We start from the raw sequence: 27,115 nt of genomic DNA, 5'->3' as shown, positions 1-27,115 counted from the left end.
AACTCTGGTTGAGCATATTCCTGGGGGTCTTGTCAAATGATCTCCTATCTGCAACTGCCCTGAACCCAAGGTTGCCAATTCAGCTTTGATTTGACCATCTGACTACATATGCAGCTCATATGTTTCTTAATCATATAACATTGTCCATTGTTTGCAAATGTTATTGCATTTACCTTAGTTGATTTTCCAATTATTGCAAAGCCCTGAATATTTTACTCTTTGTTTTATAATGGAATGAATAACAATTTATAAATCAAAGAGGGAACAAAAAATAGTAATATTTAAATAAAAACTACTTTTGTGATATTTCTAAGGAGCAGCCATGATGAGAAATTGATAGAAGTAATGCCTATGGCTTTGGACACATTTCTGACTTCTTAGCAATACATTGGTAAGTATAAAAACAAGAAATAAAACCAAAACCAAATCTCATTCAGTTTGCTGATCACCACACAACATTGGAATCCAGTTTCAGGAAGGTGAGGCTCAGTGCTTGGTGGGGGTGAGGGTGTATCAATATGGCCCCAACTCCCAAAACAAAACACATTTAACAGATATTACTGACCAGCATGAACTCTCCCTCTCCACAGTTTGAATTGCTGTTTCTCCATCCCTCCAATTTGTGCTGTTCTCACTCTCTCCCTTCCAAGTTTGTTTCTTTCTCCCTCCCCAGTTTGCGTTTTTCCTATTCCATCTGAAGAAGTTAAATTCCTTTCTTGTATTCCAGACTTTTTATTTGTATTTTGGGATTACATTCCACAGTTCAGATTAAATGTTGAATTTCTGTGAAACGTCAAACCTAATAGCCTTATTAATGGCACAAGAAAAGGATTGGAACTAATTCTTATGTTATATCAGATAAGCTTCCATTTGGTGTGGAAATATAATAGCTGTTTTTGCTTCAGATTCTCTAGATAGTATAAATAGTAAAATAGACAACTCTGGAGAATAATTACTACAATATACTTGCCTCTGTTAATATTACACAGGTTCAATGCATATTACTTTCAAAACCATTTCCAAGAATAAATTTGGTTAAAAAGAAAGAAAATATTAATTAGAGAAATTGAGTAACCAAATCATGTAATAGTGTTTTCTTTAAAGCAAACAGCAGAAGGTGAGGGCATCCCAAACCTGAATACATAATGAAAACCATTGCACTCATTAACTATCTGCATGTCCACATGATTTGACGAGTTTCTTGAAAGAAAGTTTAGAGTAGGTTTTGAAGTGGATGTGGTGGCACTAATATCAGGAGCAGTAGATTATAACTTCTCAGCATTAATTTCAGCACCATTGAGTTTCACAACTTTCTCTGAGACCATCCTGGAAAATTCACACCAGAATCAGGAGAACAAATAACATACTGGGAGGTGAAATATCTGAAATTTTCTGAAGAGTTGTAACAGCTATTTTCTTTGATGAAATAGGCATTGGCGGTAGATTGAACTCTGCATTTGGTGCATCTACAGGTGTAGGCCAATACAGTAATTGATCCTTATGGCGGATCCACAGCAAACCAGTTACCAAAAGTAAAATCTTAATGCTTCAATCTACTTTCAATGACACTGACATTCAATTTTCCATAAAAAAATCAAGATAATACCAATGAAATGAGTTCAGTTGTTCAGGAAATAAACTCTCGATGGTCAAAACTCCGGAAATGGAACAATCTGTGTAGGCAAAAAATCTGCAGTGGCATCTGGTTTTCATGGTATAAATTTGATTTCATATTGGTAAATTGACAATTTTAAAATCTATCTTTGAATTCTCATTGAAGCAAAAACTGATGTCCCTCTGTTTCCAGAGAATATGAAAGCTAAATCATAGAATAGAATCATAGAATCCCTATGGTGCAGAAAAAGGCCATTTGGACCATCGAGTCTGCACCAACCACAATCCTACCCAGGCCCCACCCCCACAACCCCACACATTTACCCTGCTAATCCCCTGACATTAGGGTCAATTTAGCATGGCCAATCAACCTAACCCACACACCTTTGTACTGTGGGAGGAAACCAGAGCATCCCCCGTGACCTGAGGCCAGAATTGAGCCCGGGTCCCTGGTGCTGTGAGGCAGTAGTGCTAACCACTGTGCCACCGTGTCACCCTACTGTTAATGATCAGTGGACAGAAAGAAACAACATCCAAATGATAGGTAAGAAATGTAGTTAATATAAATAGGGTTTTACATTCTTTGTGAGTAATTTATTTTAGAGGGTGCTAGGCTACAGAAGGCAAACACTCATGGTCATTCATAATGAGAAATCATGGTTATTCTCAAATGAGAGACATCAACTGACAACAGGTGGCAAAATAAGGTTGCAAATAAATGAATAATGATGTACTTACTGCCAAAGTCTCCTTTTGTTCAAAACTACATCGACAGACCTTTGACTGTTCCAAATTCATGTTCTTGTGTGACGTTAGTGTACCTTTAAGAAAGGCTTCTTTAAAATCATGATTTCTGCAGCTCTCCCAACTTCAATGGTTTATCATCTCAGCTTTAGCTGAAGTCATTATGATGCCAGCTTGACTGGTAATGTCCTTTTATTGCTTCTTAAGTAGCTTAGATGGGTGTTGTTTGTTTTTACTTTGGGGATATTTTATAACTCTGAATTGTTAGGAGGAAAAAAATTGGTTGGCAGGTCAGGTGACGAAGTTCTTTCATTTTCAGTTCTGAGTTACAGTAGAGTTTTAGAACAGACAGCTAAAAATAAGTGTTTTCTCTCTCTCTCCCTGTTGTTTTGGAAATTCTGCTGGTTATCTGAAAGCAAGGTCTTGCCTTCCTGCAGTAAAGATTCTGAGGTTGGTGGCTTGACCAGAGAGTCTCTCCCTGGGGTTCTGAGAAGCTGTTTTGACTTCAAACTGTTCTGAGTGAATCCAGGGGACTGTAGACTTCAACCAAAGGATCCAATTTCCAGTATCATTAATCTTTGCTGTGTTGAACTTGTTTAAAGGCTTTTGTCTATGAAAGGCTTTTGTTTTAATTGGAACACATTAGATATATTGTTAAGGGTTATACATTATAGTGGTCGTTTTGGTTTCTTTTTTGTAATTGATAAAGGTACTTGCTAATTTTCTTACTGAATTTGTTAACTATATTCTTAAATAAACATTGTTTGATAAAAGCTCCCTTGTGGGTCATTTGAATCATACCTGAAGTGAAACATCTCATGCTTATCCTAGCCAAATTCAAGATGCAAAACTTACGATTCAGCCGGCACCATGGAGTTTCTGATCTGAACCATAACACCTGCTAAGGACTCAATGGGACCAATTTCTGGTGAAGGCCTACTGCACCTGTCAGTTATTCTCACGTAGTCTCCCATTTAAGTACCAAAGACTGAACATTAAATGTTTCAACAATGAACGAAACGTACTCTACAAAGTTTTTATAAAGGCGAATATTTGGACTTCTATCATTGGTGATCATTGTGTGAATAGTTTTGGAATAAACATAAATAATTTTAATCATTTCAAAATTTCACAGATGTTTTCTAGTGACCAGGAGGCCACCCACAGTGCATTGTGTTTGTTTGGAGATTGGTTAAACTTACTAGTTATGCATAGATAAAAACAGAAAATGCTGGAAAAGCTCAACAGGTCAATGTTGGCTCTATTCTCTCTCCACAGATGCTGTCAGACCTGCTGAGTATTTCCAGTATTTTGTGTTCTTGTTTCAGAATCCAGCATCCACAATATTTTGCCTTCATCTTAGTGTAATGCATAGAGCCTGTGCAGTATCAAAATGCTTCATTTTATAACAATCAAATCCTCAGTTTGATCAAATCATTGTTAAATTCCAACTTTCTTCAGAGCTCCAGCTGGAAAAGCTTTAATTTAGAAAACTGAATACATTCAAGGACTGTGACGTGGTGATCTTCTTCAATAGTGAGCCAATTGACAAGCTATGAAACTATTGATAACATTTTGAAATGTGTCAAGGTGAGCTGGTAATTAAATGCCTTGTCAGGGTTAAACATGTCTTCTCATGGCTGGAGAAGAGTTAGAATGGGAACCACAGGGGCATCTACTTGGTGTGGTTCATGTGGGAACCAACAACTTGGGTGGCATGGTGGCACAATGGTTAGCACTGCTGCCTCACAGCTTCAGGGACCCGGGTTTGATTCCCGGCTTGGGTTACTGTCTGTATGGAGTCTGCATGTTCTCCCCATGTTGGCCTGGGTTTCCTCCACATGCTCCAGTTTCCTCCCACAGTCCAAAGATGTGTGGGTTAGGTTGATTGGCTATGCTAAATTGACCTTCGTGTCAGGGGAATAGTGGGGTAAATATGTGGGATTACAGGGCTAGGGCCTGGATGGGATTGTGGTTGGTACAGACTGGATGGGCCGAATGGCCTCCTTCTGCACTGTTGGATTCTATGATTCTAACTTGGTAAGAGCTCGGAATTAGGCTCTGCTGAGAGAGTTTGAAGAGCCAGGGTCAAAGTTTAAACACACAACCTCAAAATGAATAATCTGAATTATTTATTTGTGCGTTGGATCCATTCATTTCTTTGAACAGATAAGGGGACAGTACTGATACGAGTTTTAAAATAGTTTTCTTTATTGAACAGAATTTAAGAATTATTAACATGACAGAAGCAAAAAGGAAAAGAAAAGCGAACTTGGAGACTGGCTTTTACTGCCAGTCTCTGTACTGAACTTGAACGTACTGAACGGAGCTCGAAAACAAACTGAAAAAACAAACACTAAAATGCAATCTATATTTCAACCATTATCTCGTTATTGGAAATGTTTTTCGGCAGGCTGTCTCCATCTTAGAAAAACAATTCTTGCAGCTGCTGTTATAGGACTGTTGTTTTCCTGCATTATGTACCCTTCAGGAATGCAGTCAATTTTTAGCTAACCTTTAGCCTTCTGATTCTACATGTAGTCAAGTTAGCAGAGTTGCATAGGCACAAATATCTTGAAGTCTTTGCATGGACTGAAGCAAACAGGACTAAGCATACATAGGATCTCTCACTGTGCCACACACAAATTAGCATAGGAAAAACACAATAGAGGTAGAAAGAGTAGTGTTGAAGGCCAAATTTCAAATCCTCAATACCAGGGAAAGAGGAGGCTCCACTTAAATGTAGATGGGATCAGAATCCTGGCAAATTAAATAACTGAGGTGGCAAGCTAATAAAAAAGGGGTGGGGGATTCAGGAAAGAGTAAATTAAAAAGAAATGCAAGTAATGTTTAGGCTGCAGAGGCTAATAGTGATTTGGGTAAAACAAAGCTGACGGTCGCATATCTCCTTGTGGAATGTGTTTTTGCAAAGAAGGTCTGGAGAGAGATGTAGTGGTATTTGTCGAAGTTCATCCTGAGCAGCTCTGTAATGAAATACTCTGTGCTCTACGGGCTGTTTCCAGGGACACACAGACAAATATCAACTGCTGCTGGAGGGTCATCAACTCGGTGAAAGATGCACTTTGGATTGCCCAAAACCTGCTGATCTTCCAGTGCAAAGAATTGTCCTCCACTGAGTGTTGCAGACTGGCACATTCCAAGGTCCAGGACTACGTGCTGAGGGACACCCTCAAGCTTGGAGTAGTTGCCGCAAAAGGCACAATGGGGAAAGGCCACGGTGTAAGGCCTTTCAACCAATGCAGACCAAGGGGCTAGTAACTGTTAAAAAAATCCTTAGAATGTATAAGTGTGTGTAACTCTGTAAAAGCACCACAAAGTGCAATGTGACAAATGTATATAGCTTGACAAAGAACTTTGGATTATACTGTAATATAACACATTTTTTGAACTGTACACTAAATTTCAATGTTGGGAAAAATACGACTGTTTTTCACTGTTTTGTAATGATTGGAAATGTTTCTGTAATGTTTTTTCAGATTATATATGAAGTATATTTTTGAAAAAAAGCCAATGGAAGGGACAGATAACTTAAGAAATGTAATGGGAGTAGGGCAACATGAAGGAAAACTTATAGTTACAGCTAAAGGCACAATAGTACTTTGTAAATCATTCACAACAAAATAGGTGAATTAATACCACACTAAATCAACATTTTGTCTTGGTTTTCACGGTGGAGGACACTACAACCATCCCAATAGTAACAGGTAATGCAGAGTTTTTTTGAAAAGGAGGAACTTAAAACAATCACCATCTCTAGGGAAAAAGTGCTGACCAAGCTATTGGGATTAAAGGCAGACAAGTCCCCAGGACCTGCTGGCCTACATCTTAGGATCTTCAAAAGGAAGTGGAAGCAGAGATAGTGGAAGTATTGGAGTAAAATTCCAAAATTTCCTGGATTCCAGAAAGGTTCAAATGAATTGGAAAAAGACTAATTAAATGCCCTTGTTCAAAAAGGGAGAAAGGAAGAAAGTAGGAAGCTGCAGATCAGTTAGTTTGACATTTGTTGGGAAACTGTTGGAATCCATTATTAAGAAAGTAATAACGGAACATTAGGAAAGTGAAGACACAATCAGACAGTCAGCATGGTTTTATGAAGGATAAGTCACGTTTGACTAATTTTCTGGAGTTCTTCAAAGGTATAACAAGCAAAGTGGATAATGGAGGTCCTGTAGATATAGTGTATATGGACTAACAGAAGGCATTTGATAAACTGCCACACAAAAGTTTAATACACAAGACAAGATCCCACAGGGTTGGGGGTAATGTTTTAGCTTGGATAGAGGATTGGCTAACCAACAGAAAGCAGAGAGTGGGGATAAATGTTTTTTTTCTGGTTGGCAGGTTGTAACTAGTGGTGTATCACAAGGTTTGGTCCTCTGGTCCCAAGGGGGAATTCTCCAGCTGTTCACACCAGCGGGATTCTCCAGTCCCACAGGCAGTGCACCCCTTCTTGCAGGTTTCACTGAGGCGTGGGGTATCAATGAGAAATCCCATTGACAGCGGCTACACCTGAGAATCCCACCCTCTCTGAAGTGTAATTGCTTCAACGTGCTTACTTTCATCAGGGAATCCTCTGGTGTTCAATTAACAATATGCATCGCATAAAATGTTTTCTAGAATGATCTGGGGGCATTTCTCCCAAGTAATGTTGGGTTAAAAGATATTTTTCTACTCTTTAGAGTTTTGATTACAGTTAAGATGCTGTTTCGTGAAAATGCAAAGTCAAATTTCCACAACATTCTTGCAATGGTATCAAATGTTTGATATTGCAACGAGCTTTTCTGTAAGAAGCACCAGCAGATATATAACAGTGCAATGTTGTACTTAACTTAAAACATATATGTTTAAATAAAGTTGCATTTAAACTACTTTAAAATCCAATGAAAGTTTTATTTGCAAAAAAAAAAGGCACATGCTTATACTCAAGATACACTGTTGCTTGAATCTTTGGAGTTTGTTATTTCAAATTTGGAACCCTTGACTAATAGACTTACCACTATTTCATTCATCATGTGCATTTATTTAATCTCTACTAAAACTGTAGAAATCATGTAAGCAGAAAGCAAATAAAATAATGAGATAATTTAAATGAATATTGCAATTTACAAATTCTGTTCTTAAATAAATATATCCAATGGATCTGTAATGTCTCAACTAGTTGCTGGTATTGTACAATTTTATAAAACCTTACCTGACATACAGAATATAAACTTTGCACAGAAGTCTAGATGTAGATGTAGGATTCAGAATTATTGAGCTCTATGTCAAGCATCCACAGTAATTACTTTTGGACAAGAAACAGAAAAATGCTGGAAAATCTCAGCAGGTCTGACAGCATCTGAGGAGAGAGAATAGAACCAACGTTGAGTCTGGATGACCCTTCATCAGAGACGATCATGACAAAGGGTAATCTGGACTCGAAATGTTGGCTCAACTCTCGCTCCACAGATGCTGTCAGACCTGCTGAGATTTTCCAGCATTTTTCTGTTTTTGTTCAGATTCCAGCAGCTGCAGTATTTTACATTTATTTTTGGATAAGAAACCCAGGTGGCCATTAACACTTCTTAATTCATGCACACAGTTGCTTTTGTACATGTGCTGAAAACACGCACAGAAGAGGTGATTCACAAATTGATGTTGGTGGCTTTTCAAGTCCCCCATGGTATGAATATGGGATTAGCATGAATAGAGGGCTGAAAATGTAACTGTTTTCTCAGAAGGCGAGCAATTAGTAAGCAAAGGTGGCAATGCCCGTCAAGAAGCTCACTGGACTCTTTCAGGATATATGGGAGTAAGGAATAAAATTGCAAGAATAGAAAAATGCTTCTAACGTCCACCAGTAAAAGCAGAAAGGAATTTGTCAATCATTTGACAGATACATCCCTCCTCTCCATCACCAACAAAATCTTTGCCAGAATCCTTCTGGACCACTTTGTGCAACATCTCAACTAGGATCTGCTGCCATAGAGTGTGGTTTCAGAAAGGTTAAGAAACCACTGAAATGTTGCTTGCAGTTGGACAGCTCCAGGAGAAATGACAAGAACAGAACATGGATTTTTACATCATGTTTGTTGACTTGACCACTTTTGACAGTCGGCCATGAGGGCCTTTGGAACCACAAAGAGGAATTCGGCTGCACTGAGAAGTTCATCACGATGATTCAACTTCCATGAAGGTGGTCCTGACATTAAAATCACAATGTGGAGATGCTGGCGTTGGACTGGGGTAAACACAGTAAGAGTTTTAACAACACCAGGTTAAAGTCCAACAGGTTTATTTGGTAGCAAATGCCATTAGCTTTCGGAGCACTGCCCCTTCGTCAGATGGAGTGGAAATCTGCTCTCAAACAGGGCACAGAGACACAAAATCAAGTTACAGAATACTGATTAGAATGTGAATCTCTACAGCCAACCAGGTCTTAAAGATACAGACAATGTGAGTGGAGGGAGCATTAAGCACAGGTTAAAGAGATGTGTATTGTCTCCAGACAGGACAGCCAGTGAGATTCTGCAAGTCCAGGAGGCAAGCTGTGAGGGTTACTGGTAGTGTGACATAAACCCAACATCCCGGTTTAGGCCATCCTCATGTGTGCAGAACTTGGCTATCAGTTTCTGCTCAGTGACTCTGCGCTGTCGTGTAGGCCACCTTGGAGAACGCTTACCCGAAGATTAGAGGCTGAATGCCCGTGACCGCTGAAGTGCTCCCCCACAGGAAGAGAACAGTCTTGCCTGGTGATTGTCGAGCGGTGTTCATTCATCCGTTGTCGTAGCGTCTGCATGGTTTCCCCAATGTACTATGCGCGGGACATCACGTCGACTGTGTCAAAAGTGGTCAAGTCAACAAACATGTAAAAATCCATGTTCTGTTCTTGTCATTTCTCCTGGAGCTGTCCAACTGCAAGCAACATTTCAGTGGTTTCTTAACCTTTCTGAAACCACACTATGGCAGCAGATCCTAGTTGAGACGTTGCACAAAGTGGTTAAAATCACATGCAGAGGAAGCTGCTCAATCTAAGACAGCTCCAGGCAAAGACAAAGTTTTTCAAGGACAAAATTTGCTGATTACTCTGCGCCCGTTGTCAGGTCAGTGCTGGACTGCCATGTAACATGAACTTGTTCTCCAATGCATGCAACAACTTATCAGCACAATGAAATCCAAAATAATGTACAGCAGGCTCTAGGAAAGTCCTACATTGAGCTTAAGGTTTCAGTCCATGACAAGAACCTGTCAGCAGTGCACAAGTTCACTTACCTTGGCAGCACACCTTCTCAAACTGTCTATATTGATAAGCTGTCTTCAGAAAGCTTTTTAAGGTTAGATGGTAGCATGGAGGTGCTCACCCGAGCTGGCATGCCAAGTATTCACACTTTATTAAGGCAGTTACATCTGGGCTGGAGTAGGGCAGCATGGTGGCACAGTGGTTAGCACTGCTGCCTCACAGCGTCAGGGACCCAGTTCGATTCCCAGCTTGGGTCACTCTGTGTGGAGTTTGCACATTCTCCCCATGTCTGCATGGGTTTCCTCTGGGTGCTCCAGTTTCCTCCCACACTCAAAAGACATGCTGGTTAGGTGGATTGGTTATGCTAAATTCTCCATCAGTGTAACAAGCAGGTGCTGGTGTGGGTGTTTTTCACAGTAACTTCATTGCAGTGTTAATGTAAGCCTACTTGTGACTAATAAATAAAACTTTGACTTATAACTCACGCAGACACTGTCTTACGAAAGTGATCCGCTATGGAGAGTTAAAAGTTTGGATGTACTCTTCTGGCAGTCAAAAGAAGCACCACAAGAACACTAAAGGCTTCACTGAGTGGCTGATACCAATTTCCAGTCCTCAGAAGATTGCACAGAATCACTGCACGTGGTGAAACCAAATTTTTTTTTTTAAAAAGTGCGGTCTCCTTCAAAAGTCAGAACACAACAGAGGCAGAGAGAAAACGCAAGGAGAGAAACTCCTGAACCAACGAAACACCCAAAACTCAATCATCTGCCGTGCCCTGTGCTGTTTGCAATGGAAGCTTCTGGGCACAGATCAGCCTGAAGCAGTCACTTACACACTTAATGGAGTCCCAGTAAACACTCTAGATGATGAATATGGTTATCTTAGTCTTGAAGGACGAACAAGAGCAGCTGTTATCAGGTCAGTTCTTCTAAAAATCCATTCCTGCTTAATAAGAGTTTTAATTAGGTGGTTACCAAGCAGAATGATTTTTTTGGAAAGAGAGAAAAAACAGAATGAGGCTAATAAAGAAATGGATTGGAAAAGTAGTGAGTTATTAAAAAAAACTAGAGCTCGGAAAAAGAATGACCTTATTAAAATTCAGAGCTTGGCGACAAGGGAAGCAGAATGGGGCCATAGCAAAAAAACAAGAGGTTGTGAAAAATAGAAAATGAGTAATTAAAGAGCGAGGAACCAAGCATCAAGAGGTAAAAAAAGAATGGGGTCACAAAGTGAGAGATGGAAGTGTATGAAAAAAAAGCACTGATTAAAAATGTGATACATGTTAGGGAAAACAGAGAGGAATATAACATTATAATTTAATTCAGCGGTTTTTATTTGCTCATTCCCGCTTTTCATTTTTCAGGATTAAACGGTCATATACGTCCCTGGTTTACCTGATAATTCACTGGCCCACATCCGGTTCGGGCCTACTCGCTTGTTATTTGCCAACCCCATCGAGTTTATCTAGGATATTCATTTTTTCAACTTTTAATACCATTTGTTTCTTAGTGTGATAAATTGTTCCATTTCCAGCACTTCCAACCTTCTGCTATCACTCGCGTTGTCTTGCATTGTGTTTTCAGTGGACAATTTTCCAGTTTGTGTTCCCGCTCACCTGCAAGGCCCCCCCCCCCACAAAATTTGCAGACTTATGACAGACCTACAGATACTTTGACAAATTATCACCGTGGACTTGATGGCAATCATAGTTAAAGACTGTTTTTAGAGTATTGTTTGTTCAAATTGCTGGATTCTCAGGCATGGCAAACATGAAGGTTTGATAAAGCTGTACCTGAAGATCACAAAATATAATTTGGGCTGCCTGGTGCATTTGGTGCTGCCCCATTTTCTCAACTGATTACGTTATATTCACAGCAGCAATGCCCTTTTTAAACTCAAGACGACTCACTTCTCATAAGTAGAAATTAAAAATGGTGAGTGGTCTCTGGATTATATTGCTATTGCACTAGTAAGTAGAATTGTAAATGTAACATTGTGACACATTAAAATAAGGAGGACAATGAAACAGATAATTCAAGTTGTAAGCTCCCAAGTTAAACTCAGTGGAAAATTGGAAAGAAATAATCTCGCCTCCACTTTCCAAAGGGCAATAAATGCTGGCTTCACTTGCAACACCTATATCCAAAGAATTAATGTATAATACTAAATATCAAGTAAAATGGAGGGCAGCAAGTTTAAGAAATTCAGTTAAAATACAAAAGCTGCCCTACAGTGCAGAAGAGGCCATTTGGCCCATTAAGTCTGCACTGACTAACATTACCTTGCCCAGGCCCTATCCACATAACCCCACACATTTTAACTCTATGGAAAGGTTTCACTTCTAATTCATTGACCTGGAGTCACTGCACTGTCAGAGGTGAAGCCTGTCTACCCCCTCAAGTTCAGGGAGAGGGAGGGGTAAAAAGTTCCATGGCATTACTTAAGAGCAAAATTCTCCTGTGTCCTGTCCAACATTCATTCCTCAAAATTACTACAAGCTGATTAAAAACTAATTTGTCTTTGGAACTTTAATGTGGACTGTTGCACTTCCTACAATAGTGACTACATTTTCCAAATAATTAACTGGCTGTAAAGCACTTTGAAATGAGGTCACAAATAGCACGATTTAAACCTGCTTCATCTGAACACTAAAGTATTGACGTGTGCATAATGTCACAGGTGATTTAACACTAGAGTACATAAAATGCACATATTAGCCATTTTATTTAGAATTGGTGTCATCCATTGCTGGGGTGAAGAACAAAACTTTAGGTACTGCAGGGGAGGGATATGCATTTAGATTCAACATCTTCCTTTATTAGCAACAGTGGCTGTTTAGAAACAAATGCGATTCCTTGATATGTTAATGGATGCAAGTTGGCAGACTTGAAAATTTATATGTTATATATTCAATAGGCAAAATAAGAGAAAATGAACCTGTTACAAAAAAGCTTTCGATGCAATGGTATGCATTAGCTACTTAATTCAGTTCAAGATTCAGCTCCACTTTCATTTCTGAAGTTGATAATTAACTGTGGCAAGGAGCACTGTAGCCGTATTGATCTACATAATGTTTGAAGGGAAAAGTTATGCAAATCAAAAGAGTTCCAAAATTTTAAACACACCATGAACTGACTTTGACATTTTTCAGTTCATTTTGGCCGCTACATTTGTGGCTGTGAATGAGAATTTTTTTGTTTGAACAAAATACCCAAATGTGTTTAATCCATGCTGTGCTCTTTTTATTAATGAGCAAGATTTGAATTGGTAACTGAATGGATTTTAACATCTCCAAAAGCAAACATGCACTTGACAATTCAGATAGGAATGCACAAGTACCAGGGACGTGGTTAGTACAAAAACAAGTGCGTCTGACAGGAATAGGGCACATTTTATATAGTGAGATGGAAGGAGACAAATGGCTCAAAAGGATTGGAGAACAGGATCTTCTTTATACACTTTCAAAATATACAAGAACACAAGAAATATGAGTAAACTATTTGGCCCTTCAAGCCTGCACAGAAATTTAATAAACTCGAGGTTGATCTTGTGTCTCAAGATCACGGGCAGTCTTCCTTCACTGCCCCTATATATCTTTGCACCCAAAAAAAAACCAATCTCTACTTTGAAAATACTCAACTGAGCATCAACAGCCCTTTGGGATAGATAATTCCAAAGATTCACAATCTTTTGCAAGAAACTTTTGCCCTCAGCCCTAAATAGCCAACCCTTTATTTTCAGGCTGTGATTTCTCCAGTTCTAAATTCCACAGCCAGGAAAAACATTCTCAGCACCTCCTGTCAAGCTTCAATTTCTCCCCCCCCCCACCCCCACCCTCTCAAATTAGACCACCTTGTATTCTTCTAAACTCCATGCTTCAGAAGGCTATGGCTAAATAAAATGTTCTGAAAAATGATTGAAGAGGGCATATTCTAAAAGCATGACAAAAAGGGAGGCAAAAAATAAGGAAAGCAAATGAGCACAAGAGAATCTCAAAATATTAGCGAAATATATAAATCACTAAGAATTGGAACTGTTAAGTGGGACCCCTGAGACCAAGCTTTTTAAATAGCACTTTAACAACCTCAACATACAAAATTGCTTTACAGGTGATGAGTGGATTTATTATAGAGGACCTGCCGATATGTATCTATTTAATAATAGGGTAATTAGTTTGACAGCCATGTTCAGAAAAACTTTAGAATCCTACAGGATTAAATTACTAAATAGTTTATGGAATAATAGTCAATTATTCCATTAATTGGAAGCAACCAGAGATTTCAGTATAGAAGGCTGTGTTTAAGAAAACTGCTGAGTTTTCTTAAAGGTGATAGATACAATGGATAGGGTAACCTCAATGAATACGGTACTTGGAAAAAGTTGAAGCAGCCTTCGACAGGGTACAGAGAATTTTAGATGAAAGGCTATGGAATTAGAGGTGTAGCATACTGGATTAAAAACAAGTTAAAAGCAATACCTCAAAATGGCTGTAAGTAACACTATTCTACTGGGTTGTATTCACTATATAATGATTTAGATATAGGAATAGGAGAAATGTCGTCCAAAATTCCAGATTATACTAAAATAGGAACCAGTGTAAATAATTGATGGGCAAAGTGTTGCAAGAGAACGTGGAAAAATGATAATCCAATTTGGTAGAAAGACGACATGCAGAGTATTTCCTAAATGGTAAATAAGTGTAGATGTACAAAGTGATTTGGGCGTTTTTGTCCATAAGTCACTGAAGGCTAGTATGCAGGTGCAGCAAGCTATTCGGAAGTAAAATGGCATGTAAGCCTTTATCACAAGAGGCTTGGAGTAGAGTGGCGAGGTCTTATTTCAATTGTATGGAAGCACCGGGAGCGCTGTACAGTTTGTCCCTTAACCTTAGAAAGGCTATTATTGCCAAAGAGGAGTGCAACAAAGATTCACCAGACTTGTTCTGGGGATGACGGGACTATTTTACAAAGAAATTTGCCAAACTGGGCCAGTATGCTCTAGAGTTTAAGAATGACAGGTGATCGCATTGAAATCTTAATAGACGGTAGATGCATGCAAGATGGTTAGCAAGCCCAGAACCAGGGGGCACAATTTCAGAAGGGGAATGCCATTTAGAACAGAGATAAGGAAAAATTTCACAGAGGGTTATGAATCTTTAGAATTCTCTATCCTAAAGGGATGTGGAAACTCAGTTGCCATGTTTAAAACAGAGATGGATAGATTTCTGGTTAATAAAAGGTTATGGGGATAGTGGGTACAAAAGACATTGGAGTGTCTAATCAGCCATGATCATATTAAATGACAGAGCAGGCTTAATGGGTTGAATGGCTTACTCCTGTTCTGATCTTATGTGGAAGATAAAGTTGCAGATCAAAGTAAATGTGATTTAAAAGTATTTTACTGGAGAAGAACAGATTGTGGAAAGCAGCATTTAGGAGTTCAGGTTCACAAGAAATGTAACAACTCTAGAACTAAAATGAGGTCTAGAATATAATGGTTACAGTGAGTTTACATAAAACTTTAGCACTGCTGGAGTTCCAGTTATGAAAATCAGTTACATTCAATTGCAAATGACCAGCTCGGTGGCACACTGTGGTTAGCACTGCTGCCTCAGCACCAGTTTCGATTCCCAGCTTGGTCACTATCTGTGCAGAGTCTGCATGTTTTCCGTGTCTGTGTGGGTTTCCACTGGGTGCTCTGGTTTCCTTCCATAGTCTGAAAGACATGCTGGTTAGGTGCACTGACCATGCGAAATTCTCCCTCAGTGTACCTGAACAGGCCGGAGTGTGATGACTAGGGGATTTTCACAGCAACTTCATTGCAGTGTTAGTGCAAGCCTACTTGTGACAAATAAATAAAATCTCTCCCACTTGGACTCCCATTGGTATATGTTGGAAGGCTTTTGGTTGACACTTAACCTGCTGCATTATGAACCCATTTCTTAATCCTGGAATGGGACAGGTCTGAGGCAGGTACACTACACACTGCCACAAAAAACTTTCAATGTCTATTCCAAGATCCAAAAGCAAAACCTCTGCCTCACGGCTCCAGTTGAGTGGCTGCAATCAAACTTATTACACTGGAGAATATCGCATCCAATTCTGGTTGGAAAATAACTGCATCTAACTTTCAAGCCTTAAAACATTGTAGATCCTATACTTAGGGTGCGGAGGTTCCACACTGAACAACTTGGACTCCACGCTTACTTGCAGAAGGAGGGCAGGAAAATTAATAAATCCTATTGTTCTGAAGCTCCTTTATTGCATACATCAGTAGATATATCAGTCCTCTCCCCTGTGTGAAACTCAGATATACTTAGTTATGGTTCAGGTCAGAAACTCATGTCTTACAGAGCCCACCTGGATCATAAGTTTCACACCTTGAACTTGGCTAGGATAAGCACGATATGCTTCACTTTAGGTATGATTCAAATGACCCACTAGGGAGCTTTTATCAAACAAAGTTAATATGGTTAACATGTATAGTAAGAAAATTAGCAAGAACTTTTATCAATTACAAACAAAACCCTATAATGTATAACCCTTAAATATATCTAATGTGTTCCAATCAAAAACCAATGCCATACACAAAATCCTTTAAAACAGGTTCAACACAAAATCCAATGCTCATGATACTGGAATGGAGTCCTTTGGTTGGAGAATCGAAAACTCAATCTCACAAGCTCTAGTAGTCCTCTGGATAAACTCCAAACTGTTTGAACTCAGCTTCCCAAGACTCCAGGGACTCAAGGCAAACCACCAACAGCAGATTCCACCACCCCCCACCCCGCCCCTCAGGAAGGCAAGACCTTGCTTTCAGTTAAACAGGATTTCCAAAACCAAGGAGAAACACTTTTCAGTTTGGTGTCCCTTCTAAAACTCAAACTGCAGCCAAACAGAAAATGAAAAACTATCACCTGACCTGCCAACCAATTTTTCTCCTCGATGAGTCAAACATCCTAGTAAAAAACAAACAAACCATTTAAACAGCAATAAAAATGACTCCCCCAGACAAACCGGTGCCACGATGACATCAGCTGTGAGCTGCAGAGAGCATGATTTTTAAAAATCTTAAATATATGCTAATGTCACATTACTGAAAGTGGATTTAGAGTAGTGAACCGCTAGGCAGTGCTGGTTTAACTGTAGACCAATTAACAAGGTACACAATTCCACTATGATCCTGTTTAAAGGCAAATTCTTTTAACTTAGAATTGTTTATTCCAACTGAGGCCAAACTCTAGTTAGAGATCTTCAATGCCAAGGACCAAATTACCTGGATACTGCACTCACTAATGAAACATCACACTCCCCTTACAGATTTCAAGTATGTAGGAAGCCCTAGAACAAAGTTAAGCAAATCTCTATCTGAACTTACCCTCATGGCTGGAAGGAAAAATTACAATGCACAGATTAGCACATCACTGCTAGAAGTTGTGCATCTACTCTCCAACTATGGTGAGCCCATCATTCCCAAAACATGTGGATAAAATATTTGAGATACGTGCCAAAGGAGATGTATGGCTTCTGCAAATAATTTCACGTTAGAAATCCGCAAGTACTCCCCCATTATCCTGTAACATCTCTGCAGAGGGGAAGTTACTTCAAAATAGAGGAATGAGGCTATTCAGCCCTTGAACAAAAATGCCTTGTAAAAGGCTGGGGTTAGTTCAACATATGGTCCTAGCTATTCATACATTCACGAGGGAGGTAGTGTGCATTTATTACAAATTGAAAGAGTGGTTGTAGCATTCAATCACCAAGTCTGTTTATTATGGATGTTCCTGTGCTTATTGGTTAAGCTTAAATGTGGACTTAAAGTAAACAAAAAGACCAGAGCTGAAACAGTAGACATTCCCACAGATAGCAGTTTTGGGGTTGGTTTACATTGGCATGAAACAGACCACTTTCACTGTAGAACCACGCCCAGCTTTTGTACACAACAGGTACATTTGAAAAGATATTTGCATTAACAACTGAAGTGTTTTCAAAGAGGGAAATGGATGCCCTTGGTCTCAATCTGGAATACTGCTTTCAATTCTGGGTATATTGTTGTATTCTGTTATATTGACTGGTGGGGGGGTGCAATGCAAATGAGAATGACATCACGGTTTGAAGGGTTAAATTGACAAGAGCTTGCACAAACTTGACTTGCATTCGAGTTTAGATGGTTGAGTGGTTAGAGCTGTTTAAAAACGGAAAAGGTAGAAAGCTATATTGAAGGAACAGAGAACAGGCATAATCTTAAAATTGGAGCTAGTGACCTCAGGAAGCATTCAACAATGACTAGACATATTGAACTCACCAAAAACATTGGATACCAAGTCAAAAAAGTTTTCAAAACTGAAATGGATAAGATAATTAAAAACACCAATCAGCCATGATTTAGTAGAATGGCAGAAGAGGTTCCATCACTATAAGGAGCGAAGGGAGTCCCCTCTACACACCTATGCAGGCAGGACCTGGAACTTTACTCTACCCTATCACTGCACGCACCTTCCTCCCCTAACCTGGCCTCTGGTATTCCAGTCAGTTTCTTTTAGTTGGATTTAACCCCTTTAAGTCTGATCAGCTAGCCCCAGAGAGTACAGCTCCCTCCTTTGCAAAAATGGCTTGCACTGGCAAACTAGATGTGGAGATGCCAGCGTTGGACTGGGGTAACACAGTAAGAGCTTTAACAACACCAGGTTAAAGTCCAACAGGTTTATTTGGTAGCAAATGCCATTAGCTTTCGGAGCACTGCTCCTTCGTCAGATGGAGTGGATATCTGCTCTCAAACAGGGCACACAGACACAAAATCAAGTTACAGAATACAGATTAGAATGCGAATCTCTACAGCCAACCAGGTCTTAAAGATACAGACAAAAGATAGACAAAATTTCTTCTGCGGCCTTGATAGGCACAACGCACATCCTTTTGATGGTCAAATGCACATCACCGGCTATCCCCAGGACAAGTCGGATACACTTGTCAAAACCCAATTTCTTTCATTTGCCAGGTTGTCTATATCTTTAAGACCTGGTTGGCTGTAGAGATTAGCATTCTAATCTGTATTCTGTAACTTGATTTTGTGTCTGTGCCCTGTTTGAGAGCAGATATCCACTCTATCTGACGAAGGAGCAGCACTCCAAAAGCTAATGGCATTTGCTACCAAATAAGCCTGTTGGACTTTAACCTGGTGTTGTTAAAACAAACTAGAAGCGGGAATAGGCCATTCGACTCTGCTCCACCATTCATCTTGATCATGGCCGAAAGAAACTAAGTGGGAATGTTACTTTTGGGCCACATCTGCCTTTGTTGCTACCCCTGACAAAACCTGAAAATTCAGCTATGCCTCTTAATCAACTGTAAACAGGGAATAAAAGATTGAATAAAATAACAAAGTAAACAATTGGATATATTGAACTTGTGGCCAGGTACTGTAGCAATTTCAGTTATACATTTCAATACTCAGCAAGGACTAAAATTGCACCACCTGTGACAGGGTATCTGATAGCAATGTCTCAATATTAACATTTATCTAGCCACATGCCTATTTCAAAAGTTGCTACCAGATTGCCATTATGACAGTGAACATTCCTGGCTTTGAATTTAAGTGGGGTAAAAAGTATGATTGCAAGAAAGGTCTTGAGCAAAAAAAATTATGGGTGGAGCTCATTAAAGGACCAAAGGAGTTCTGAGAAAGAGAACATTGGCTTTTATCTGCAGAGGAAGGTGCTGCCAACACCACTATAAAAAGAGAAGCAATAGGTTAAACAAAAAATACATCCTGGTCCAACTAGAATGCAACTAAGTTGCTGAAAAAGGTGTGGAAATTGCAGAGGTTCTGGCAACAATCTGATTTGGAATGCCAGTCAGCAAGCAACTGGAGTATGGAAGATCTTAGAGATGTTCAAAAGACTACTGGAAGGGTAATCAGAATCATACAGTGGAGGAAGCCATTTGGCCCAGAGTCTGCACTGACCACAATCCCACTCATACCCTACCCCCATGCATTTACCCTAGCTAGTCCCCCTGACACTAAGGGGCAATTTAGCATCGCCAATCCACCTAACCCACACATCTTTGGACTGTGGGAGGAAACCAGAGCAAACCCACGTAGACATGCAGAGAACGTGCAAACTCTGCAGAGACAGTGATCCAAGCTGGGAATTGAACTCCAGTCTGTGGTGCTGTGAGGCAGCAGTGCTAACCACTGAGCTACTCAAGTGAAGGAAGATTAATCCAAAACAAAAAATTGTCATTGGGAAAATGTGGATGGTAAATAAATTGACTGATGAACCAGGTAGATGAAAGTAGCATAGTTGGTGTACATGGGCTTTCAAAAAAATAAAAGGGGGTTGATAGAAAAGTCACAGTAGACAATGGTATGTAATTAAGGGACAGAAGGTAAACAACTCAAAAATAGAGGCATTGGTACAATAAATGAAACTGTCCCCTTAACAGCAAGGTCAGTAACCAGGAAAAACAAGGTGACATGAAGGGAATTTTTAATTAACACAGCAAGTTGACAATGTGAAAGGCTAGTTTTGCCTTTGTGTGCTTTCCCTTTAAGAATATTGTAGAGAACTGGAAGGATTTGCAGGTTAATAATAAGCCTGCAGTTGCTTCATTCACGGAATGCTCAACAAGCATATCTCCTGTGGCCCATAAGTCCTGGAGTGGAATTTGAACCTGGAGCCTTCTGGCTCTAAGGCAATGAGCCACAAGACCTCAAAAAGGGGTTGAGAGAAGCAGATTTAACCATATACTTTCAGAAGGGAACTGCACCTCCAAACATGAAATGGGAAAACATTGAATAGAGTGCACCAGAGAATGGAAATAATTTGATAGCTTTGAGTTATAGCACAAGTCAAATTGCCTTGAGTTTTCAGTCTGAAAACTAGGAAAGGTACACCCTGCAAGTAGTTCCTGTAGGGAAATGCAGCAACAACTTAGCCAAGGCCCACAAAATAAAAAGCAGAGACTAAATCCAGACAGGAGAACTGCCCTCCAGTTTTGAACACAGTTTTTTTAACCAAAGGTAGCATTTGGTGTGTCACACCCAAACGATGGTACTCACAGCAATGAATGTAGTACAGATTGACCTTTCAGTCCAATAATAGGCATATCTCTCGTATGACAAAACTGCAAAGGCACCACAAAGTCTTGGTTGCTGAGTGGTAGGGGGCAAGGCAAAGAAATCCTTGACAAGAATTAAGTTAGGTTTTCTAGTTCATTAAAAAACAAGATAATGAAGGAATGGTTTCTGGTGAATGGTTCATGACAGTTGAGAGTGTAGTTTTCTACCAAAAAAGGTAGAAATTGCAAACCATGTTCCCAGAGAAATCCACAAACTAAATCACCACACACCTTTCTAAACAAGCAAATGTGATAGATTAAAGGTAGAAGTATCAGATTGACTAGGGAGGGGATGACATGTTTTCTGGGACTTAAGTCTTCATATTTGCGTACAAAAATGAAGGTCAGAAAAGACTGCCTGGTCCATTTAGCTTGTCCCACATATGACTTAATTATAACACTTTAATCTCCTGGAGAGGTGAAAAACTTGATAAAACACAAGCCAATTAGAAAAATTCTAATACCTTTGATGAAGGTAGGAGTACATCTAGGGTAGCTATTACACTGAAGTTTTGTTATTTGGTAAAAAATTTTTTTAAAAAGACAGTTTAATATCACTGATATGGATAATATTGTTGGTACAACTACAACAGCAATGCAAATTCTACACAATGTTATATGAACACCCAAAAGAATTTAAGTTAGACAAGTAACATTTGGTTTACAAAACATCATTTATTTCGTGTTACATAGGGCATTAACATTTCCACATGGCTTGGGGATAATAAATGATTAGTAATTATAATGGTCCAAATCTCACTGAACACCCCCTTATACGTGTACAAACCTGCAAAAGAAATACTATGCTTATTGGGCACAATGAGGAAAGTTGTGTTTCCCATTCCAGTGTATCAAAAAGTCATGCCTTGTGACCATTCACAAGCACAACCTCAAACTTTAGCAGAAACATGCTGTAATAATACAGTGAATACCAGATGACATGGACAACTTTTTTTTTTAAAAAGTGAAGATTCACAAAATTTCAAAATCAAGGTACTTTTTCTTTGACTTGATTGTACATTAAATGCCTTCAGCCTCAAATTTACAAAATGTCATTTTATTGCAGAACATTAGGTCAGTCCAAATAAAGGCATATTTGCAACAGCTACTTTGCCTGATTATACCAAGTTGCTGTAAATTGTATATGCATTTCACCACAGGGATCAGAGGGAAAAAGTAGACAATGCACACAAGCCAATACCAGCAGGAAGAACAGAACATGAAAGGCTGAGTGTGGGAGCAAGCAAAAAAAATGCAGTATAACCAAATTACTGTCTAGAGCAGCAAATTTCTACCATTATGTTCACAATACAAACACTGCAAGTATTTCTTTATAATATTAAACATTCTGACCTCTACATGGAGGTTACTCATGTTATAAAGTTAAACTATATATGCTTCTACAGCAGAAACTGCACACCAGGAAGGCAGACAACCAACAAAAACCAAGGAATAATGATTTTTTTTTTAAAGCAGTGGTGTGTATAAAGACTAAATTGGGAATTTTCCATACATAGCTATTCCATACAGTACTGATGTCTTCATTGCTATAGGTATTTTGAGTGGAGCAGTAAGGAATGGAGATGTGTAAAAAGATTTTAGGGATTGGACCGTGTATTTAGTTGTTATCTCCAGGCTCGGCTGCAGAGGTTTCATTATCAGCTGGTGCCGGACTCTCATTTGACCATAACTAGGAAAGGAGAGAAAAAAACTTCAGATTCTCATTTATAACGCTCCAAATTAATGCAAATTCCAAAAAATGGAGTACATCATAAGTTGCAACGCTGCTGAAAAGGATTCATTCTGCACAATGCAATAGGGAATATACATTAATGCCAAACAATGAAAAAATTGCCACTAAAACAGTTAGCTTCAGATAATGGAAAGATGTCAGTTACTCCAAATTGCATTATTTTATTCTCCAGATTAGCAATATTCCAGTTTAACGTGGTCACAAATTACAAGGAAGCTGCTTGATTATTGATGTGTGTTTCTCATGCATACAATGCATCATCTTTTGCCTAGGTGACTGACGACTTTCTTCAACTAGAAATCATGCAGCATCTTTTAAAAGTTGCCATTTCATTAGTCATCAGTTCTGTCAATTATACTCAGGTACAATTTAACAAACATTTGTTATTCCTGCAACCTTTGACATACACCCCTCCCCATGTTGTTACTTATGCAAACTATGTATCTAATTGGGAGGGGTGTCCATACAAAACCCAGCATGGATTATACGCAAACATTTTATGCTTTAAAGGTTCATAGCCCTGCAGCTTCAAACTTCATTATAAAATTTAAAAAAAACTTACTGTAAGGTTGTCTCTAAGCAACTGCATAATGAGGGTGCTGTCTTTATAGCTATCATCTTGGAGAATATCCAGCTCTTTAATAGCCTGATCAAATGCCTAATAGATGGAAACAGATAATTAAGGATGTTAGGCAGGGGAAAATTACCCAGAAATTGCTATAGTGTCTTGGTGGGAAAACAAAGATGGCTCCTCAGCTAGTGAAAAGCAGAATAAAGTTAATTTGTACCAATTATTAACTACATTCCTAGCCAAGTCTCCCTGACATTCTGTTGGACTGAAGTGAAATAAATAAGCAAATAAAACAAAAATGTAGCTTTGTTACCAAACTGAATATAGCTATGGCTTTTTAGCATCACAATACAGGAGAAACTTGCCATTAGACAGGAAGGGAAACCAATTTATTAACAATTCTGATTTCTTTATAAATTAAAGGGAACCCCAATGAAAATCAGAGTTACGGTTTGAGTCCAATCCAGAATCCAATTCCAAAAGTGCATTTCTTCAGAGGGTAGTAGGCCAACTATTTCAACGTAATTTGTCCATTTAGAAACAAGGACGTCACAATGGAAGACAGCATGGAAGAGTTAAATTAGTGTTGAAGGTAGAAGTTCCAATAGAGGGACAAATTTTTGTGTCACTACCTGCTTGATGAAAACGAAATGGTAGACAGGCTACTGGCCGAGAGTCCTGCCTTCCTGGGCTCAGTTTCCCCACAGGGGAGGTTATGAGATACTTTGTCCTAACACATGGGAAATAGGTGGTGTGCGCTTTCCCAGTCTGGAATCTTGTGCGGAGTCATCAGGATCCCTTTTGTCCTTTGCAGACAAAGTCTCTGCCATGAGGCACGATATACAACTCAAGGGGTATTAGCAAGTTTTTGTCTGAAAGTTACAAATTCCTCTGGTACAAGGAGTTGTGGCTAGTCAGGATAAAGTGTAGTCCATTTAATAAAAGGAATAATTTTATAGGGTAGTCAGGTTGATAGATATTACTAGAATGGATGGCACTTCAAGATTGAGCAGGCTCTGGTTCTATTGTTCCCATATGAACCATTAACAGATCAAATAATTTTTACACGAGTGGTGGTACAAATATGCGCCAAACTGGTTACTGATGCATTCATAAGGGACTAGATATATTGGTTGAGCCAGGAGGCAAGTTTAAACCCAGTTCGGGCAAACGGCCCATTGGGCCCGTTTAGATTAGACAATAGGACACCTCAAAGCTTAAATGTTGTTTACAGCATTTAAATTTCAATGAAATGAATTTAAACATCAAGGCAAACAGGTCACTGGCTGTGCATTGCAGTAATATTGATGCCAGAGAGCACAAACAAACTGCAGGAGTCAATCAGCAGCAAATGTCATCTCAATTGTAATTCTGGCTTGTGTCCACTCAGTTAGAAGACAATCAGATGACTGAAGAGTATATTGTACTGAACGTCAGGAGATCAATACTGCTGACTGAAGTTGCTCCCAAAAGCTTCACAGCTCAAGGCTGGTGAGCTCCACCAAAATACCTCTTGACATGAAGCTGCTCTGCAAGATCCCAATTTACTAATTCAACCATTTGATGGGGAATCCAGTTTTGACTGAGCAGTTACTCCTCCCAGCAGGAATTTTGATAACCAGTTCAAAAGCTTGCAATTCAAGCATCCATTGGCTGAAGCTTAAGACAGGCATTTCAAGACGTGCAGTGCAGTCATGCATGGGAGTTCCAGATTTTGACCCAGCACCAGTGAAGGAACAGTAATTACCAAGTCAGGATGGTGAGCGACTTGAGGGAAACCTCCAAGTGGTGTTCCCATGTGTCTGTTGCACTGTACTTCTGGGTTTGGTAGGTGCTGCCTAATACAAGTGTACCTACATTGCATCTTGCAGCTGGTACACACCACTACCATTGTTAGTCTGGGGTGGAGATTCAGGTTGCAATTCTCTCATCCAGCTGTGCTGATTTAAGCGCAGTAGGCCAGGCGATTCAAGCACTGTCTGAATCGTGCAATGTGCACTGGGCACGTGGCCCGAAGCGTGTCTCCCAGTGCTAAATTTTCCTGTGCCGTCAGCTCTGCGTGGAGCCGCATAAATTATGCAGTGGTCAATTTAAATGGCATTGCCAGGCCTGCTAGGAACTCCCCACTAACAGGGAGCTAGCAGCCAGACTGTGCTGAGGTAGTTGGTGGGGGGGGGTACTGCCCAAGGGGAAAGTGTCAATGCATATCAGGCATGGGGTAGTGGCAGACCCTGAGGGCAATTGGTGGGAGTCCTGCTACCACTCTGCAGTCAGGATCACTGGGGGAGGCCAGCGATTGAGGTGGAAGTTGGCACTGTGGGGGCTGCCAGGACACGAGGCCAGCCTCTCCAGTGGGAATAGGCCCTGCCCACTGATTTTTAAAAGGATTTATGCTGAGGCACTCAGCAGTGCAGAGTGTGAGAAGATTCATTTTTAAACTTCTGCTGCTAAAACCAGCATGATTTACTCCAGTTTTCATGCAAATTCACTTAGAATTTTTGGAAGAATTGCCCCCTGAATGTTTGTGGAAAGGGAGTCAATCAAGCAGGCTGTGTCCTGGATGGTGTCAAGCTTAGTGTTGCAGCTCTACTCATCTAAGTGAGTGGAGAGTATTCCATCACATTCCGGACTTGTGCCTTGTAGATTATGGACAGGCTTTGGGGAAATGAGGCAGGTTACCTGCTGCAGGATTCATAGCCTAACCTGCTTGTGTGGCTAGTCCAGTTCACTTTCTGGTCAATGGCAAACCCCAGAATGTTGATAGTGGGGGATTCAGCAATGATAATGCCATTGAATGTCATGGGGCAATAGTTAGATTCTCTCGAGATGTCATTGCCAGGCACTTGTGACAAATTGTCAGCCCAGGCCTGGATATTGTCCAAGTCTTGCTGAACTTGGGCATGGACTGCTGTATCCAAGTCACCACAAATGGTGTTGAACATTCCACTTTTGACCTTATGATGGAAGGCTGGTAATTGATGAAGCAGCTGAAGATGGATGGGCCAAGGGCACTACCCCAAGATCACCCGATTCCTAATGACTCCAATTTTGCTAGGATTCCTTGATACCATTCTTTGGTAAATGCTGCCTTGATGTCAAGGGCAATCACCCACCTTTGGAGTGCAGCTCTTCTGTCAATGTTTGAAACAAGGCTCTAAAGAAGTTAGGAGCCGAGTGGCCCTGGTGGAACCCAAATGGAATGTCAGTGAGCAGGTGCCACTTTGCTGTTGATGACCCCTTTCACCACTTTACTGATGAATGGAGTAGACTGTTGAGGCATAATTGGCCACAAGTAGATTTGTCCCATTTCTGGTGTATAGGACACACCTGGGCAGAATCTAGTGTTATAGCTATAGTGGAACAGCTAGGCTCAGGACACAGCAGGTTCTGGGGTACAAGTCTTGGAATGTTGTCAGGACCCATAACCTTTGCAGTATCCAGCACCTTCATAACAAGTTGTTCTTTGTAGATGCTGGTGGTTGTTTGAGTGACTCCATATGCTTTTGCTGATGCAATATTACCACCCAAAGTAGATTTCATACTTATGCCTCAATTCAGGTAGTCATTTCCTCAAACAAAAAAGTTAAGAGAACTATGTTGAACACTAATCATGTACTCCTCAGAAAGCTTCACCCTTGTAGGTGAGCCACAGAAGGTCAATTTTGATTCTCAAACCCCTTCAGATCCCACTGTCACCTGCAAATCAGAATCAAAGTCAAATTAAGAATGGCAAGATCTCAACACCCATTATTCAGGCAGCCTACTCCTGAAGTACTTTCCACAATTATTAACCCAACAGCCAATCTGATAGCCAAATACAAGATTTTCTTTGGGTCCCGAAGTTAAGTGACTTCTGGAAATCTAGATGCAAGACACAAGGTTTAAATACAACACATTCAGAGTGCAATTCCCCCAAATAATTAGGGGACAAGTCTGAATCCATTCCAAGATAGTCAGGTTCACACCAGTTCTCACTTCACACAGAAGTGTTTGTGTTTTGGTCTCAGAGCAAGCAATAATTTTGTCAGTGGCTAGGTGGGAGTTATTTAAAGTGTGCCTTCAAGTTTCAG

The 27,115-nt window shown here is 39.9% G+C and overlaps 1 protein-coding gene across 4 annotated transcripts in view; it reads right to left on the bottom strand.

Annotated features, from left to right (window-relative positions):
* Positions 1-20,074: 20,074 nt before the first annotated feature.
* ywhaqa (tyrosine 3-monooxygenase/tryptophan 5-monooxygenase activation protein, theta polypeptide a) overlaps positions 20,075-27,115 on the bottom strand; it is a 31,544-nt gene continuing 24,503 nt past the window's right edge. For 3 of the 4 annotated variants that reach the window (XM_078213156.1, XM_078213153.1, XM_078213155.1), the window contains exons 5-6: positions 23,037-23,132; positions 21,259-22,411 (exon numbers count right to left, since the gene is read on the bottom strand). In XM_078213156.1, coding sequence (XP_078069282.1) covers positions 22,340-22,411; positions 23,037-23,132 — 168 coding nt within the window. In that variant the 3' untranslated portion in view covers positions 21,259-22,339. Of the gene's footprint in view, positions 22,412-23,036; positions 23,133-27,115 lie in introns of all 4 variants that reach the window. The other variant, XM_078213152.1, reaches the window with a different exon arrangement.

The sequence above is a fragment of the Mustelus asterias genome, chromosome 5 (assembly GCF_964213995.1).
Source record: "Mustelus asterias chromosome 5, sMusAst1.hap1.1, whole genome shotgun sequence".
In the NCBI taxonomy this organism is placed as follows: domain Eukaryota; kingdom Metazoa; phylum Chordata; class Chondrichthyes; order Carcharhiniformes; family Triakidae; genus Mustelus; species Mustelus asterias.
The sequence above is the reverse complement of the archived record's forward strand: the minus strand, read 5'-3'. Positions and strand labels throughout refer to the sequence as shown.